The sequence below is a fragment of the Triticum aestivum genome, chromosome 2B (genome assembly GCF_018294505.1).
Source record: "Triticum aestivum cultivar Chinese Spring chromosome 2B, IWGSC CS RefSeq v2.1, whole genome shotgun sequence".
Taxonomy (NCBI): domain Eukaryota; kingdom Viridiplantae; phylum Streptophyta; class Magnoliopsida; order Poales; family Poaceae; genus Triticum; species Triticum aestivum.
Genome location: NC_057798.1, coordinates 14,871,350 through 14,888,442, shown reverse-complemented (window position 1 = coordinate 14,888,442; position 17,093 = coordinate 14,871,350). Strand labels below are relative to the sequence as shown.

Below are 17,093 nucleotides of genomic sequence, written 5' to 3'. Positions count from 1 at the left end.
GAAGTGAACATCGGCATACACCCTCGTCTCCCGGAGTTGTGGTTATTCCTAACCCTAACTCTCTACTTCTGGTTACTTGTCTCTTTGCACTTACGTACATCATATTGTGCTTGCCTACTTACGTGCTTGTGTTACTTGCTTAGTACTTAGTACTCACTTGCAATTGTTAGGGTCATCTTCATATTCCACATTATTGCCAAAAATTGCTAAGTAATAATTAAAATTTGTAATTGTACCTATTCACCCCCCCTCTAGGTCCATCTCGATCCTTTCAGGGGGAGAGTGAGAGTGGAGTGGAGAGGGGAGAGTGAGGGGCGGCCGGTGGAGAAGATATGATGGGTTACGGGAAAGCGCTACTGCTAAACGCCATAACAGTAGCGCATCTCCCCTAGCTCGCTACTACTATGCCTAGCCTGGTGGCAACAGTGTGGGAATTATAGTAGTAGTGTTTTTCTCACTAGACGAGCTACTGCTACAGACATAGTTGTAGCGCCCTTCGTGCACCCACACTATGGGTAAGTAGCAGTAGTGTCTGGTTTTAACTAGCGCTACTGATAAACTTTTTTGTGTATTAGGTTTTTCCTAGTAATGTCTACTTATGTGTTTTTTTGGAAAACGGGTGTAACCCCGGCCTCTGCATCAGAACGATGCATACGGCCACCTTTATTATAAAGAAAATAAGTTCAACACAAGTCATGAGTTCTTAAACAAACGAACCACAAAAATGCTCACGAAGAGCAGAGAATAAAAGCCACAACCGGAAGGCAAAAGAAAGATAGGAAAACTAATTGCCTATCCTATTACATGACCGCCATCCAAACCGGCTGAATATAGCCCGAGCTACCATCTCCCACCGGGTAGATCCAGTAACCAAATGCTCCCTGGCATCCGTCTGAGTGAGTAGCGATCACATACGGATCAATGTAGTGGCTCGGAATATAACTTGCAAAAAATGAGTATTTGTTGTTCTGTTAAAAACCAAATCATTCCTGCAGTTTCAGACTGCCCAAAGTAAAGCACATACTCCTACATGAATGTGTCTCGCTGTTTGGGATTCTATCCCGTCCAGCCACGTCCCAAATAACTGTTGATATTATTCGGAGGAGTAATATTAAACGCAATGTGAACAGTCCGCCATAGAACCTTTGCCATCGGACAGTCAAGAAAGAGGTGTTTGATAGTCTCATCACGATCACAAAAACTACATCTCGTGAAACCAGTCCAGTTGCGCTTTGTCAATTTGTCCTTATTTAAAATGACTTGTTTGTGTACAAACCACATGAACACTTTAACTCTCAAAGGTACCTTGACATTCTATACATGTTTGGATGTAGGAATAGAGCTAAAGTTAATCACATCTAAATACATTGATTTAACCGTGAACTCTCCATTCCTAGCTAACTTTCAGCATAACGTGTCTGGCCGTTGAGAAAGCTACACATCCATCAGTCTTCTCACCAAATGTAGCCAGGCTTCCCAACGGGCTCCGGCAAGTGTTCTCCTAATGTGGATATTGAGGGGATTGGACTGAAGCACGGTTGCAACGAAAGCGTCTTTTCGTTGCACAATGCTATAAAGTGTCTACTTATGTGTGAGTTTTTGTGTTTGTGCACTGTGGTTTAAGTTCTCACCCACTTCGAATTAGCGTTGACGGTTGCTTGGTTCTATATGGGTGTTGGGCCAACCCATTGGGCTAGGTAGTTTGGTCCTGGCCCGTGACATTCCCCCTCCTTTACCAGCGGTTTGACCCGAAATCACTAGTTAGGAGTACTCCTTGCGGAGATTACTCCAACTTTCCCAGGTTGCGACAAGTGGCGCGATGCATGTGCGCCACTTGTCGCAACCAGAGAGTTTTCCTTTTTTTTCGTAGATTCGTTTATTCAAAATGTTTCATCTCTTAAACTGTGTGTCCAAATATCGAACCGCTTTCGCCGTTGGATTCCTCGCGTCGAGATCTTCAGAACTAGATCCCATGTTGATAGGTTTTGACGAACTTTTCTTTCATGAAAAAACCGGACGAAAAAAACTGACGAAAAAACCGAACCGGGAACACGGATTTTTTTCACTTTCCGAAAAAGGCACGCCCGTGCCTCTGACGAAATCACAACCATGCCTCTCGTGGAAGCAATACTGTGCCTCTCGTGAAATAAAAGAAACAGAAAACACGTTTTTTTTCCTTTCCAAAAAAGGCACGCCCGTGCCTCTCGCGAAAAGCACAACCATGTCTCTCGTGGAAGCAAAACCGTGCCTCTCGCGAAAGAAAAAAAAACAAAAAGCGCATTTTTTTCCCTTTCCGAAAGAGGCACGCCCGTGCCTCTCGCGAAAAAAAATAGAACACGCGTTTTTCCCCTTTCCGAAAGAGGCACGCCCGTGCCTCTCGCGAAAGCACAACCGTGCCTCTCGCGGAAGCAAAACCGTGCCTCTCGCGAAAGAAAAAAAAATACAAAAAACACGTTTTTTTCCCTTTCCGAAAGAGGCACGCCCGTGCCTCTCGCGAAAGCACAACCGTGCCTCTCGCAGAAGCAAAACCGTGCCTCTCACGAAAGAAAAAAAACAGAACACATTTTTTTCCGTTTCCAAGAGGCACGGCCGTGCCTCTCGCGAAAGCACAACCGTGCCTCTCGCGGAAACAAAACCGCGACTCTCGCGAAAAAAATGTGTTTTTTTGCATAAAATATTTAATATTTTCGATTTTTTTTGTCGAAAAGCCAGAGAAGACCGGTAGAAAACCAAAACGTAAAAAGAAACCAGAAAAAAACTGTTTAAAAAGCCGAAAACGCATGCGAAAAAATAAAAAAAAATCCGGAAGGAGTGCCCAGAGCGCGACACGTGGTAAATGGCTGAGAGCGTGCCAAGTGACGCTTATCCTTGCGAGGCTCCCGAAGGAGCGCTCGTTAATTAGTTGCTCCAGGTTTGACACCAAGCCAAGGCACGACATGAGGGAAGCGGGTATGAAGCTCCCATTCATTCTCACATGCATGTCTCCAGCCACGGCAAGAGCCCCGACTACTGCACTAATACTTCTTCAATGTTTGTATGATGGAGACTACGTTGGCGGTGATCCAGGGCATGCTCCGGCACTTGTAGTGGTAGGTGCTTTTTCTCCAGGTGTGGCAACTCCTGATGCACGGTACTTGACGGTGGCATGCCGACGCGCAATTTGGAGATGTGAAACACCGAATGGTCTTCGCGTGCTCGGGCAGCTGCAAACGGTAGGCTTGACTCATGACGGGCACGACTTGGTATGGTGTGAAATAGCAGAAGGCCAACTTGGCATTGGCGCAATGCACCGAAGATGTATGGATATATGGATGGACCCGCCGGAAGACCCAATCATAGATGGCGAAAGATTGGTCACAACACTTGCGGTTTGAGAAAGCCTTCATCTGCTGTTGAGCTCGATGAGATGTTGTCCGAGCAGCATGGCCGCCAGGCAACGATCCTATAGTCAGACTTGTAAGATGTCGAAGAGGTACACTTGGTGCCTATACAATGTAAGAAATGATGTCATCTTGATAGCCGAGTGCTATGATGTATTTACCAGAATCTCACCAGAGGAATAATAGCAAAAAACTATCACAAATGTGGCAACTGTTTCAGAAAGCTACGACAATTTGAAGACGTCCCAAAAAGCTATAACTATCGGGATAATTCGTCGCATATTACTACCACTTCAGATTAGTTGCCAGTTTCGACGAAATTTATTGCGATTATGACAGAGGTGGCCCACCCGTCAACGATGACATGGGAAAAAGTTAACTCCATTACAAGTGATCGTAAGAATACCACCATTCGGCATCACAAACGGAATTAACTGACTATCTATTTATCCATATAGATCCTTGCACAATGCTGGAGATGACCAACCAGTGAGGTGATCTTTGCAGTAAAAAATGGGGCATCACGCTTGCCAATTTTTGAATCAATCTCGCATCCGTCAGACTTGGCGTATGAATAGTTATCTGAATTTGAAAGGTTCTCGTGTGTATGATCCCAACGTGTATGGAAGTAGTCTACAGGGCCGATCCCGCAATAAGCCTGTAAGCATGCATAAGTATTTAATTCACGTCCAAAATATTTGAACTACTTTCATAAATATGCTGAGTCGGTGCTGAGATTAATAGGAACTTATAAGTCGAACGTCTAACGATGGTTAGGACATGCATACCTTGTTGGACCCAAAAGTATATCTAATTGGGTTACTCCAGGAAACCAGGTAGTGCTGGTCTCCACCATCTTTGTTCTTGCCACGGTAGATAACCGATGCCATCGAACCTGAAAATGACCCTTGGCAGTGAACGAAGGCAGCCCACTGCCCATTGCCAATCCGTTCAGGGTAGCCCCTGCCATTGAGGATATGCCCAGACCAGTCATGGTTGCCGACGTGGTAGAGGGTGTCGCCGGTCGCGTTATAGATGAAGCACTGCGTGGCCCGCGGCCAATAGACTTGGATGATTACCTTGGGACACAAGTACCTGCAAGCCATGACATCTTTGCGGTCTTCGCACATCAGATTCAAGGCCTCGCGTGCTCGGTCTTCCCGCTTCTTAGGTTTCCCCATGTACTCTGGCATTTGATCCAACTTGTAGTTGTCAACTACTTCACCAAAGATATTCACCGCCGTGCTCAGTCTTTTCCTCTCTTGTTCTTCTAGTTCTGCTATGTGAGTTTGTCGGCAGTCCTGCACATTCGGATGAACTTATTTTTGGGGAAATGGCGGATTTTGTTGACTCAAAATGAAGCATTAAAGGGATGCAAACACAATGAGCACACATCGTGTGGCTATCTCATGTGCGCACGCTGACGCGCTCAATTCAGGCAGCGTACATTTTCAAATTGATCTGGTTCAATGTGTTGTATCCTTTTTATTCCTTTCATTTTTTATATTGCATGCAGCCACCGACCCCCTTAAAATCAGGGGATAGTGAGATTAGAGGGAGAACTCAGGGGGAGAGAAAGATTAGAGGAAGCACTCCACTTCAAATCAGGGGGTGGGGAGATAGATTAGGAGAAAATCTAACCGGGCCCCATGTAAAATGGGAGGGGGGTGGGGTGGGGTGGAGTGATTCGGAAAAACTCCACGCAGCCCATCGTGCATTGTGACGTGCACTCATGAAAAAGTCTTTTCCCCTTCTTTCATCTTTTCATTGACTTTGTTCTTTTCATTGTATTTTCTTTCCTTTCTTTTCCCTTCGATTCCTTCTTTTCATTGCTTTCTCCTTGATTTCCCTTTTATTTTCTTTCTTCTTTGCACAACCGTTGCATACCCATGTTTTGTAACAGTTTCACCGTGCTCCACAATATTTTTGTAGTTTCATAATGTTTCACCATGTTTCAAAATCCAAATTTCAAATCTTGTGAAAATATATTCGAGATTGGCCTTGTTCTAAAGGCCTCGTTATCAAGAACACAAATGAGCAGAAATGTCATAAATCTGATTTTCTATTCAAAAGATAAATTTGAAATAATCTTTGGATCACATAAAAAAGTATAGATGGATGATGGAAGGAGGAAGATCTCTGGCAGCAATGAGTGGGAAACGTTCCCCTATTTTGACGAAAAAGGGTTTCCCCCCGCTTTGTATTACAAAGCAACCACCGATACATCCAACGATAGGTGCTGGGGCCGCAGCACAAATAAGCCCAAAGAAAAACAGAGAAGAAAGGAAGAGAAACAAATGCCAACAACGGCAGATCGACGAAACGAAGATGACCGGCGACCGCTGCACCCTCCGGAGAAGTACCACCACGTTCCCAGCACCCGAAGCGCCGCGTACCAAGCAACACCTTCAAGAAGGAGGCGACGATGACGCCGCTGCTGCCCGGACTAGTCCTAGGGTTTCCCCCGGTACGCAGGAGGGCAGTGAGGGGAGGGGTGTGCCCGACGCCCTTCAGGAAGGTCCGACGGCACCCACAGGCGTCGCCGCGTCGGGGCCGGACAAGCCGCTAGAGATTTCTCCCAACCCAGACCCCCACCACCACCCCAGACGAATCATAGTACCCACGTTCCCCTATTTTTGCTGACTCACATGTATCTAACAGAATGTGTGGGTATTGTGCAAAAGGAAATCTTTAAAATAATTTGTTCAATAAGACCCATGATAGTTCCGCTCCACTGTCTGATGACAAAAATCAACAATTTGTTCCTACCCTCTTGCAACCTATATTCTTATGCATACACGTTGAAACTATTGCACATGGCTTGCAAATGGACACTAGGTGAAATTAAACTGACTTTTTGAGCTCATAATACATCGATTCAATTGTGTGCTGAGCTGTTTCATTTCTATGCATCATGATATGTCGACATTGGTGGTTAAAATACTAGACAGATGCAATGGTTTCATGTGAAAATGAGATTAATAAAAATTACCATCATCCCAAATAATATACATTGAGGCCTGAACCTTCCATTACCAAGGGAACTTACCTCGAATGATGTGTTCCCTTGTCCTCGATGTACATAATCCAGCGTTTCCTTTGCATCCCTAATTAGGAACTCTCTTTCCTGGTCGCTATTTATCTACGATAAAAGAAGTTCACAAAGTTAAAAATCAAACTGTATTCGAGTTCACAGAGAGTGACATATTACTTATGTTATCATTCTAACACAATACTCAACAAATCGTATATACCTAAGAGAGTCATCTCCACTAACTTATTTATCTCAGCATGCAAGCTTGTCAACTTAGCATACAACTATGAATGGGATAATTAAGGCCCACCCCAACATGCAATAATGCATGGGAAAAGACCCATCACAACATTCAACTATGCATGGGAAAATGTTTCCCGTTCAATTATCCCACTTATATTCAAATATGGTTACAACAATGCATAATTAAATATAATAATTCATATGTATTTTTAATTGTTGTTCTGATGTTATCAACCTAAATTTTCATCAACCAGTTCCCACAACAATGTGCGGGGTATCCTCTAGTTCATCTAATACACATTGCTAACATGTCCTTTCCTTGCAAAACAAATGCGAATCTTGTACGTTAACGAGTACTATCAGTCTCTTGTGTTAAAATTGGTGTAACCCTATGTATATTGGATCTTAACAGTAAGCGCAAAGAATCCGACAAATGAGCTACCTACACCAGTCCAATTGCACGAAAGCCAATACACAGAGAAAATTGAGCAACCCGGCACCCTACGCTTTTATTCCCTCCCTCGCATTACTGAACAAGAACACATCACATTAATGCAACCGTATGCAAATCTGGAAAATTGATGGAACTGTTCTTGGGAGCTAAACCGTGTCTAGAAAGCGGGAGAGGAGGGAAACAGTTACACCTAAGATAAAGGGCGGACAGAAAACCCATATGTTGCAATATTTTACTGTGTAAAGGCTGATTACTAGTATAGTTAATTTTTTTACCATTGTCTGAATTAATGAAGCCCTCCCTTCCTCCCTTTGGAATGAAAAACAGAAAATCATAGTAAGAAACAATTGTGCCATCATTAGTGATCACACCTTGTTCATCGATGATCCTGTGTGATTCATTGAAGCGCCAGGGACTTGTATTGCAGTCTCCATCTCATTCAAAACATTAATGATTTCCCCTATACTTGGTCTTTTGTGTCGATCTGCATCCACACAATTTAAAGCTATTTCTATGCATCTCTTTACTTGTTTGGAATATGGCTCCAATGCGTGAACCAGTGTTGTTTGTAGCTTAGTGTTCCAGTAAGCATGTACCTACCAGTGTGGAACATAAAGCATGGGTATTATATCAAATATATGGAGGCATTATTCTTGAAATATTTACTACTTATCTCAATAAAAGAAGAACGGTTACTCACAATCTCTATGAATTCTTGGGGAGACATTTCAGCACTTCGAAAGTATGCCGTTGGTCCTGCCATTATCTTTATAATTACCACACCCAAACTGAATATGTCAAACTTAATGGAGATTATACAGGCGTCTATATATTCCGGTGGTACATACCCACTGCATGATAAAATGACACATCATGCTACTTGTTGTCCTGCTACTTGTTGCAGAGTAGTGTGTGTCTATAATTTTTAAATTCACATGGATGAGTAGGCTTACCGTGTTCCTATGTCACTTTTTGTGAATTTTGACTGTTCTCCTCCGAAGAGCCTTGACAAGCCAAAATCCGCGATTTTGGGCACCATATTTTCATCTAGCAGTACATTGGCTGGTTTTAAATCCAAATGATACATTGGAGTTTGCAATTCCTCATGAAGATATTTCAAACCCTGACAAATTCCTTTAATTATTGCATAGCGTGTGCGCCAATCATGTCCCTTAGATTCATCTGTACCAACAAACAACGCGCACCCTCAAAAACTATATGCTATGAACGATTGATTAAAGTGGTATCTTATGATACAAGTAGAACCCCGTGTATCATACCAGTAAGAAATTTGTCAAGGCTTCCATTTTGCATATATTCAAAGCAAAGTGCTCTCTGTGTAATGTCAGCCAAGACCAGGTCACCATTATAAGGTAGGAATTCTCGCCGAGTTTCATGACTATAGCCAACTAACCGCACAATATTGTTGTGTTGCAGATTTGCGAGATTGTGATACTCCTTCTCAAATTGCTCATCTTCAAGTCCTGGAATGTAATTATGAAGCAGCTTCACAGCAATCCATTCCCCATCTGTATGCTGTCCCTATTCAACATAGAAATGCATGCATGGTTTAAAGTTCTATGTGCAGATATATATGCAACATGTTTAAGCTGAAATTTGTGCATACTCATGTTTATTTATCTAGGGACCCATATTAAACTCTCAACTCTCAAGATAATTTATAAGAATGAGGTCATGTTACACTCTGAATAAAAGAAAAACCTAACAGTGCAGAGAATGACGACTTATTCACCACACGTTTGTTTGTCAGCACAGACCTTGTCCAACTATATGAAATTGTAACTAGAAATCTTGCATTGGTTTCCAACTGTACCTTATAAACATTTCCGAATGATCCAGCGCCAATTTTCATTTCCGTAGAGAAATTTTTTGTAATTTCATTTAATAACTGGAACGACATAACCCTTGGCACTGCACTTACATCGTCCATGTTATTCCTTTCTCTGGTAGAGAATGAACCCAAATGGTTACCTGAAGAAGAAAATCAATGTCTATATTTTACAGGAAGAACTGCTTTCTTTCCTAGTTGACCTCCCTCAAATGACCAATTGAGCTTGCACGAAATCTGATAAGTCTGACTGATGTATCAAAACTCAACGATAATATATGATACAAGGTTCTGTTTGGAGGAAGCAAATTTGAATCAAAAGCTACTAGATTGTCAGCAATGCTGCAATGAGAACGATGGAGTGAACCTACTTGATACGTGCCTGTGGGGTGATAGCGATATGCAGAACAAGCAAGAAGTTGGAAACTGCTATACAGACCAAACTCCAGTCGTGAAATCCAAATCTACATCGGACAACAAAGATGCAAAATTTATGTTAAGATCGATGTTGACCCAATTTAGATCTGAAGTTCTGGAGCATAGCATATACTCCCTCCGTCCCAAAATAAGTGTCTTGAGCTTAGTACAAATTTGTACTAGAGCTAGTACAAAGTTGAGACACTTATTTTGGGACTGAGGGAATAGTTGGAACCAACTAGAAGCGAACCCAAGTCTAATCTAACATACATGGCGAGGATGAAAATTAAGGTGAATGAGTTAGAAACCACAATACAGAGTGCTAGATATAGACATGTTGAACAGAGGTAGAAGATTTTCAGCATTAATTTCAAAAATAATTGGAAAAATAAACAGTACAGTAATAATTCATTAACAAGATTAGTAGCATCATAACTTACTTGGCCTGATGACCTGCACAGCACCGAGTGTCTGAAGACCCTACCTGCTGGGTTGCTCGCGTCCTCTGCGTCTCACGAGCGGACGGACGGCGACTCAGCGACGGAGTTGCGATTGCGGTTGCGCCGTTGCCACTCTGGGCTGACCGGCTGAGCAAGGGGCGACCAGCGACGTGGCTGCCGTCGGTCGGCCAGCCCTGGCTGTGGCTTGCGGCGCTCGCACGTACGCTGCTGCCTCCTTCCCTCCTCAATGCCTCCCCGGCAGCCAGATTTGCACGGGAAGAGAAATGGGGATCGAAGTTGCACGGGAAGAGAGAGAAAGAGAAGTGGATCAATGCTAGCTGGACTCCAATTTGTAGCTAGCTAGCTAAGTCAAGTGCCGTGTCTGACTGGGTTACCTTGTTTCATGTCAGCAAGTTGAGCCACTTGCTCTCTCCACTTGTGCTCTCCGGCCGGCCGGATATAATTTTTCTTCGCATGCGAACAATCTTGACTAGTAGCCAGCTGCAAGTGGGCATACGTTTAAATTTGTTTAAAAACCTAAAGATCTGATTTCGATCTGTCTGCCCCTTGAATTAGGGGTGGGAAATGAGGGGGACGGCTGCGGACAGGGACATAAGAAGGGCGAGCCCAAGCTGTCCACAGACACACCGGGAGCCTGATTTGATAATCCTGGTTGTTGAGCTGGACCAAGGCCAACTCCAGCGCGCGACCCCATCCCGTCCAGCCCCGTCCGTTTGAGGCAAAACAGACAGACCCCACGGTCCAGCACGCGACGGCCTGAACCCATCTTGTCCGTTTTGTATTCTCACCGATCCATTTCGAGTGCAAACATGCGTCCGGTTTGGGTCCAGGCGGACAGCAAACGGCCGTGCCACTCGTCCGCATTGGGGCCGCATGGCAAGCGGCCACCTACCTCCCCCCGCCTAACATAAATGCGCACGTGTGGTCGGCCCAACCTGTCATCCGCCCAGGTGAACGGTCGCCGTCCTTCTTAAATGGGAAGCCGTGGACCGGTCGCAGTCCACACTTCCCACTCCAGTCTGCGCTGCCTCCTGGAAACTCGACAGTCCCCAAATCCTATCTATCCCTCTCCCCTTCCTCAAGCTCGCCGGCCGGCCGCCAGGCAGTCATGGGGTGGTGGAACACCAGCCGCAAGGGGGCGCACGACCACGAGGCTGGCTCGTCCTGGGGCCGCCGCCGCCGCGGCGTCAAAGACGAGCCCGCATCACCACCACGGCACGCCCCATGGAGGGCCCCGCGCCACCCGCATTCGCCATCACACCTACGGCCGCCGGCGAGCGCGACCGGCACTACATCCACACGGATGTTTGCCAGCGTTATTGGGAGACGAGGACGCCACTCCGCTCGAGCGACGTTCACCTCCCCAATAACTGGCATCTGTCCGCGGATCGGATGCCGATCCCGCCAGTCCCGATGAGCGGCCGTGCATGCCGCAAGGAGATCAAACGCTGCCGCCGCCTCCTGCCAGACGACCTCTACTACGACCCCATGTATGCCCCCGGCTCCGCCCTCTCGGACACGTGGTTTCGGGATGAGCACGACACGCAGCGCGCGTCCTTCTTTGTCGGCACCTCATCGGGGCCACGGCGGCCACGTGAGCGCCGCACACGTGATCTGAGCCCTCCCCACGTGCGCGGGCTAATGCGGGTGCGCGGCCTCATGCCGACGCCATCGCCGTCGCCTTCGCCCTCTCTGTCGCCACCACCACCTCCTCGCATGACGGAGGAGGAGGAGGCCCGACTCCTTCAACGCATCATGGAAAACTCCATGAACACACACAATGAGCGCCAATGGGAGGGCCTGGAGACCATGATTGCCCTCTTTGCGGCCGGCTATGTGGCCGTGCCGGAGCTGGAGATGAGGGAGGAGGTGAGGGAGGAGGTCCTGGAGGAGCAGCACGTCGCTGCGTTCCACCCGGGCCTGGTGGGCCAGGGGTGGAGCTGGTCGTGCACGACCGCTGACATTGCCGATGCCGCGAGGGCCATGAACTGGTGCCCTACGCCGCCGCGGTCACCGGAGCGCGAGACGTTGCCACAGGGTGAGGTGGTGCAGGCGCCTCCCGCCTTCCAGGGACCGGCCCACTTCTGGACGCCGCCGCCCTACATCGACCTCATTGACGACGACGACAACAACGACGCGTGAGGAGATGGTGACGGGTATAACAGGAGTGCGCGGGCGGCGGTTTTGTTTTGTTTTTTATGTTAATTATGCCATGTGAACTGGGGAAGGGGGCCGTGATGAGGCCGTGATGTTTAGTTATGTTGTTATTTTTTATGTTTGGGTTTATTTTAATTTTTTTGATTTTTTTAGCGATTTTTTAGGCACGTCCACCCTGAACATGATTTGGGATGCGTTCGCGCTTGGGCGCACCGACACGACAACGGCCCCAAGCGGACATGGGCGACCCCATTGCCGTCCCAAACAGACGAAATCAGGCCAAAACGGACGTCCATTTGGGGTCGTGCGCTGGAGTTGACCTAAAAGGGCGGTGGCAGGCCGGCGTCAGGCTGGGCCCCCATGAGCCCATTTAGTCCCGGTTTGTATCACAAATCGGGACTAGAGGTGTACCTTTAGTCCGGGTTTGTATAACCAACTGGGACTAAATATGCCCCTATATAAACCCTTCGTCCAGCATGAGCCCATTCTCTTTGTTTCCCCCTTTCCTCTCCTCTATTCTTGCCATTGCTCGACCTCATCCTCCTTTTTTGGCAAAATTTGTCAAGATGTGTTCACAAAGGTTAGCAACTTTATCCATTCATCTCTCATTGCTAGATTAGCTAGTAAGTATATTGATTTGTGGGTTTTAGTTTGGGAGTAATTATCTGTGAGGGTTTATTTGATTTGTATGCAATTTGAGCTCAAATTAACTTCTTAGTTTGCATAGTATATGTGTGGTTTACTTAGTGCCTCCCTGTCCCCGTCATACCCACCATCGATCGCCCTCCGTCCCCGTAGCCGGCACCACCATGGTGAGCCTCTTATTCTTATCCGTCTTATAAAAAATATCTTATTTGTACGATTTAGATAGTTTCTTACTTATATGATTGTTTGTTATACATAGTGCCATGGTCTTGATATCCGTCCCCGTCCGCCCTCATCCGGTTTATGATTTGGAAGTGGTATATTCTCTTTTATAATTATTTCTTTCATTTCTTGTTTATGACAATTATGCCCATCAAGTTGACATAGATATTTTTTATCTAGAAGGTATGTGACCCAAAAATTGCAACCGACACTCTTGTTGAGAAGTTAGATTTAGTTAAAAAAGAAAACGAGTATTTGAAATAAAAATTAAAAAGAATTGAAGAAGAGAAGATGAAATTGGAGTTGTATGTTGCCCATGTCGTTGATTATCACAAGATCAAGATGGATGCAATGCAATTGAAGACTAGAAATATTAGAAAATATGCCGTTAATAAAGAGGATTGGTATCATTATGTTGTTGGATCGATTTTTACCTTAGTTGAGATCTTGATCGCATTTTTTCTTGCATTTAAATGCTTTAGCTAGATATTTTTGTATGTTGTTTTAAGAGAATAAGTGTGTATGAACTTGTATTAGTTTGATCTTTTCGGTCTTGTGTAATTAAGATGAGCCGGCTATGGATGTACGATGAGGGCTTCTACGTGCATAGTTCATTAATGGTGTGCAGAGTTTTCTGCGTGCGGCTGAGGCAAACCAGCAGTATGGTTTTATGTGTTATCCATGTGCTTTCTGTAAGAATGATAAGACTTACTCTAAGTCAAGAGTCATTCACGTCCACCTGTTTACGTCCGGCTTCATGTTCGGGTATAACTGTTGCACCAAGCACGGAGAAAGAAGGGTTCTAATGGAAGAGAATGAAGAAGATGAGGGTACTACAATGGGAGAACAAGCTGAAGAAGAGGCACCAGATGTGCCCGCTGATGATCTTCGGGTTATTCCTGATGCAAAGAGAAACTGCGCAACTGAAAAGGAGAAGTTGAAGTTGCAGCGCATTTAGAGGATCATAAGAAATTGTTGTACCCAAATTGTGAAGATGACAAGAAGAAGCAGGGTAACACACTGGAATTGCTTCAATGGAAGACAGAGAATGGTGTATCCGACAAGGGATTTGAAAAGTTGCTGGAAATGTTAAAGAAGATGCTTCCAAAGGGCAACGAATTGCCCGACAGTACACACGAAGCAAAGAAGACTATCTGCCCTCTAGGATTAGAGGTGCAGAAGATACATGCATAACCTAATGACTGCATCCTCTACCGCGGTGAGGAGTACGAGAATTTGAATGCATGCTCGGTATGCGGTGCGTTGAGTTATAAGATCAGCTGCGATGACGCTGGTGATGTTGAGGGCCAGCACATCAGGAAGAGGATTCCTGCCAAGATGATGTGGTACGCTCTTATAATAACACGGTTGAAATGTTTGTTCTAAAACAAAGAGCATGTCAAGTTGATGCGGTGGCACAAAGAAGACCGTAACAAAGATGGGAAGTTGAGAGTACCCGCTGATGGGTCGCAGTGGAGGAAAAGATTGCTGCACCTTGTGCGTTATCCAGAATGGTGAAAATGAAAGGGAAAATAGTCTATGATGCAACATGGACGATCAGCAAGTTGGGTTTGTTTGCTATTCGTAATTTGCCTACATGAAATTGTTTTTATCCCTCCCTGTGTATTTGCTCCATGTAAATCGTAATGATTAGGATGAGATCAATTACTAAAGCACCAGGCATTCTGAATTTAGTTTGCCAAAAAAAATGCTGCTGATGGTGAGGTTTGAGGATGATGGGGCGGCATAGTGGAAGGTGCTGCGAGTCATCTACGCAGTCAGCCAGTGCAGCAAAGGACCACACCGGTTCTGTTTTGATCTCTAAGGAGCATGCATGTTTTTTCTGAATATTTTTTATTTGAGGAATGCAACTATTTGAAAGTAATGTAGAGTTATATATACAATCAATTGAGAGTATACTCACCCGCAAAAAAAAATTGAGAGTATACTGCATGTCCGGCGAGAACCTGCAGTGGATGAAGGAGGGGATGCACTTCGTCATCATGAATCTGGCGCCTGTGGACCGCCTCTCCATCGTCACCTTCTCCGACACGGCCACCAGGCACTGCCCGCTCCGCTCAGTGACGGAAGCCACCCAGACGGAGCTCAAGGCCATCGTTGACGGCCTAGTCGCCTGCGGCGGGAACAACCTCGAGGCTGGCATGGACACCGCCCTTGCGGTCGTCGCCGGCCGCGCCACCACCAGATGCCGCACGGCCAGCGTCTTCCTCATGTCAAACGGCCAGGAGAACAAGGAGACCGACGCCAGGCGAACCGAACCTGGCAAGGTGGGCGTGTACACGTTCGGCTTCGGCGGGGACGCCGACCATCGGCTGCTCAGCGACATCGCCGACAAGTCTAAAGGCGGGACGTTCAGTTGGGTGCGCAGGATGAAGCCGGCGGACGACATGGACAACAATGTGAGCGCGCCCTTCGCGCAGCTGCTGGGCGGCCCGCTCGCAGTCGTTGCCCGGGACGTGCCGGTAATTCTGACGCCATGTACGGACGACCCACGGGACCTGGATACCATGTATGTGGCCTCCGGGGCGGACTACACGCAGATCACCGACGAGGACACCGAGATCACCACCATATATTTGGGCACCTTGTTCTGCGGCCAAGTGCGTAAGGTCGTCGTCAACCTCACGCTCGTGAACAGCAGCGTCACGGATTTTGAGTATGATGCGACATTGGCAACTGTCCAACACACCTACACCAGCCAGGAACGCGTCAAGAAAAACACCCCGCAGGACATCCTGGTCCTCCGCGCCCCGGACAGTTAGCTGGCTGCCGTCAAGAACCTGGACGAGGGGCGGTACAAGCTGGCGGAGGCGCTGCAGAAGCTCGCGCTGAACGGCGGCCAGAAGCTGGTGGGCATGCTCGGGGCCGAGCTGCTGGCGCTCTTGGTGTCGCAGGACCTCGACTCCGAGACGTCAGATGAGCGCCAGCGGCACGCGGCCAGGGGCGGCGATATGGACGCCGTCCGCCTCTTCGCCACGCCTCGCATGGAAGCCCACCTAAAAAAGAAGTTGGAGGGGATCCCCACGGCGTCGTCGCAGTCCTCTGCCCACAACAATGTCAAGCTCGAAATATCCACCATATCCGCGCCGGTGGCTTTCTACCTCAACATCGCTACCGATGCGCTGCAGAACCTCCAGAAGATCGCGCACGCACCCACCACCACCTAGATAGCAATCTTTTCATCCTAAATTACTATCTATTTCATCGGTTTCCTTTTTCCCCTTCCTTCCTTCGCCTCCACATATTACATCTTGGTATTTGTATCAACAGTTTGTCTAATTCACATTTAGATGTTTTTTAAGAATGTCACATCTAAGCTCCCACAAATATATAATGCATCAACAAAAAAAACTAGAACAAAAAAATATAGATCACAAATAGAGTGAACATCAGTTTAGATGTATCAATCAGTCTACGTTTAAATTTGAGATTTCTAGATGTGCTTTACCAAACCAGTTAACTTTACCTTCATGCAACCGCGCACCTGCTTTAAGGCCGGACGGCGGCATGCAGCAGGACAACTCACCGGTTAGTAGTTTTCCCCTCACGACCTAAATCCTTTTTCATGTGAAAGTTGTTGAAGTGCAACTATGATGATCCATTAACTATGTTTTTTATATGTGAAAATATGCTGGCTATATTATATGCTCAGCTCAGGTACAGTTATCAAGTTCTCACAGATGTGATATGTTTAACCTACCATTATGTAGATCTACAGGGTTCAACTTGTAGATATGGTTGTGTAGATCAACTGTTGTGACCTACTCCTTCTGTTTCTAAATATAAGACTTTTTAAAGATTTTAATGCGGACGAGATACAAATGCATATATACGGATTTTAGAGCGAGATCCACATTGTGTATGTTGTCCATATTAAAATCTCCAAAATGACTTATATTTGAGAATGGAGGGAGTACAAAAAAAGTTGTTTTTCTTTTATTGGGGATTTTTAATGAATGTCTATTTTTTTGTGTTAGACTAAGAGAGTTAGCATGTAAATGAAAGGTAAATATATACTCTCTCCCTTCTGGTTTAAAGGGCTTAATTCAAAAAATTCACCAACAAGGTAGACGGTGAGTGGTGGAATAATTTTTGCAGTTTGCCAAAGTATACAAGTAATGGACTTACAACCCTCCTTTTCAAGTTTCACATCATGAAGGTGTTTGACTCGGTTAAGTGGAGTTACATCCTGGACCTTCGTCAACGCCCG

At 46.0% G+C, this 17,093-nt stretch overlaps 1 protein-coding gene and 1 pseudogene across 1 annotated transcript; one reads left to right on the top strand and one right to left on the bottom strand.

The window, feature by feature from the left end:
- Nucleotides 1–3,612: 3,612 nt before the first annotated feature.
- On the bottom strand, nucleotides 3,613–10,167 carry LOC123043128 (cysteine-rich receptor-like protein kinase 26). Its single transcript, XM_044465479.1, has 10 exons — nucleotides 9,862–10,167; nucleotides 9,343–9,424; nucleotides 8,946–9,103; nucleotides 8,392–8,653; nucleotides 8,065–8,293; nucleotides 7,812–7,962; nucleotides 7,483–7,707; nucleotides 6,430–6,522; nucleotides 4,169–4,681; nucleotides 3,613–4,038 (listed from the first exon to the last, which is right to left on the bottom strand). Exons 3-10 carry the CDS (start codon nucleotides 9,060–9,062, stop codon nucleotides 3,823–3,825), a joined length of 1,806 nt encoding a protein of 601 aa, XP_044321414.1. The 5' UTR covers nucleotides 9,063–9,103; nucleotides 9,343–9,424; nucleotides 9,862–10,167; the 3' UTR covers nucleotides 3,613–3,822.
- A 4,647-nt stretch (nucleotides 10,168–14,814) lies between these two features.
- Nucleotides 14,815–16,050, top strand: LOC123038749 (uncharacterized; annotated as a pseudogene).
- Nucleotides 16,051–17,093: the final 1,043 nt, after the last annotated feature.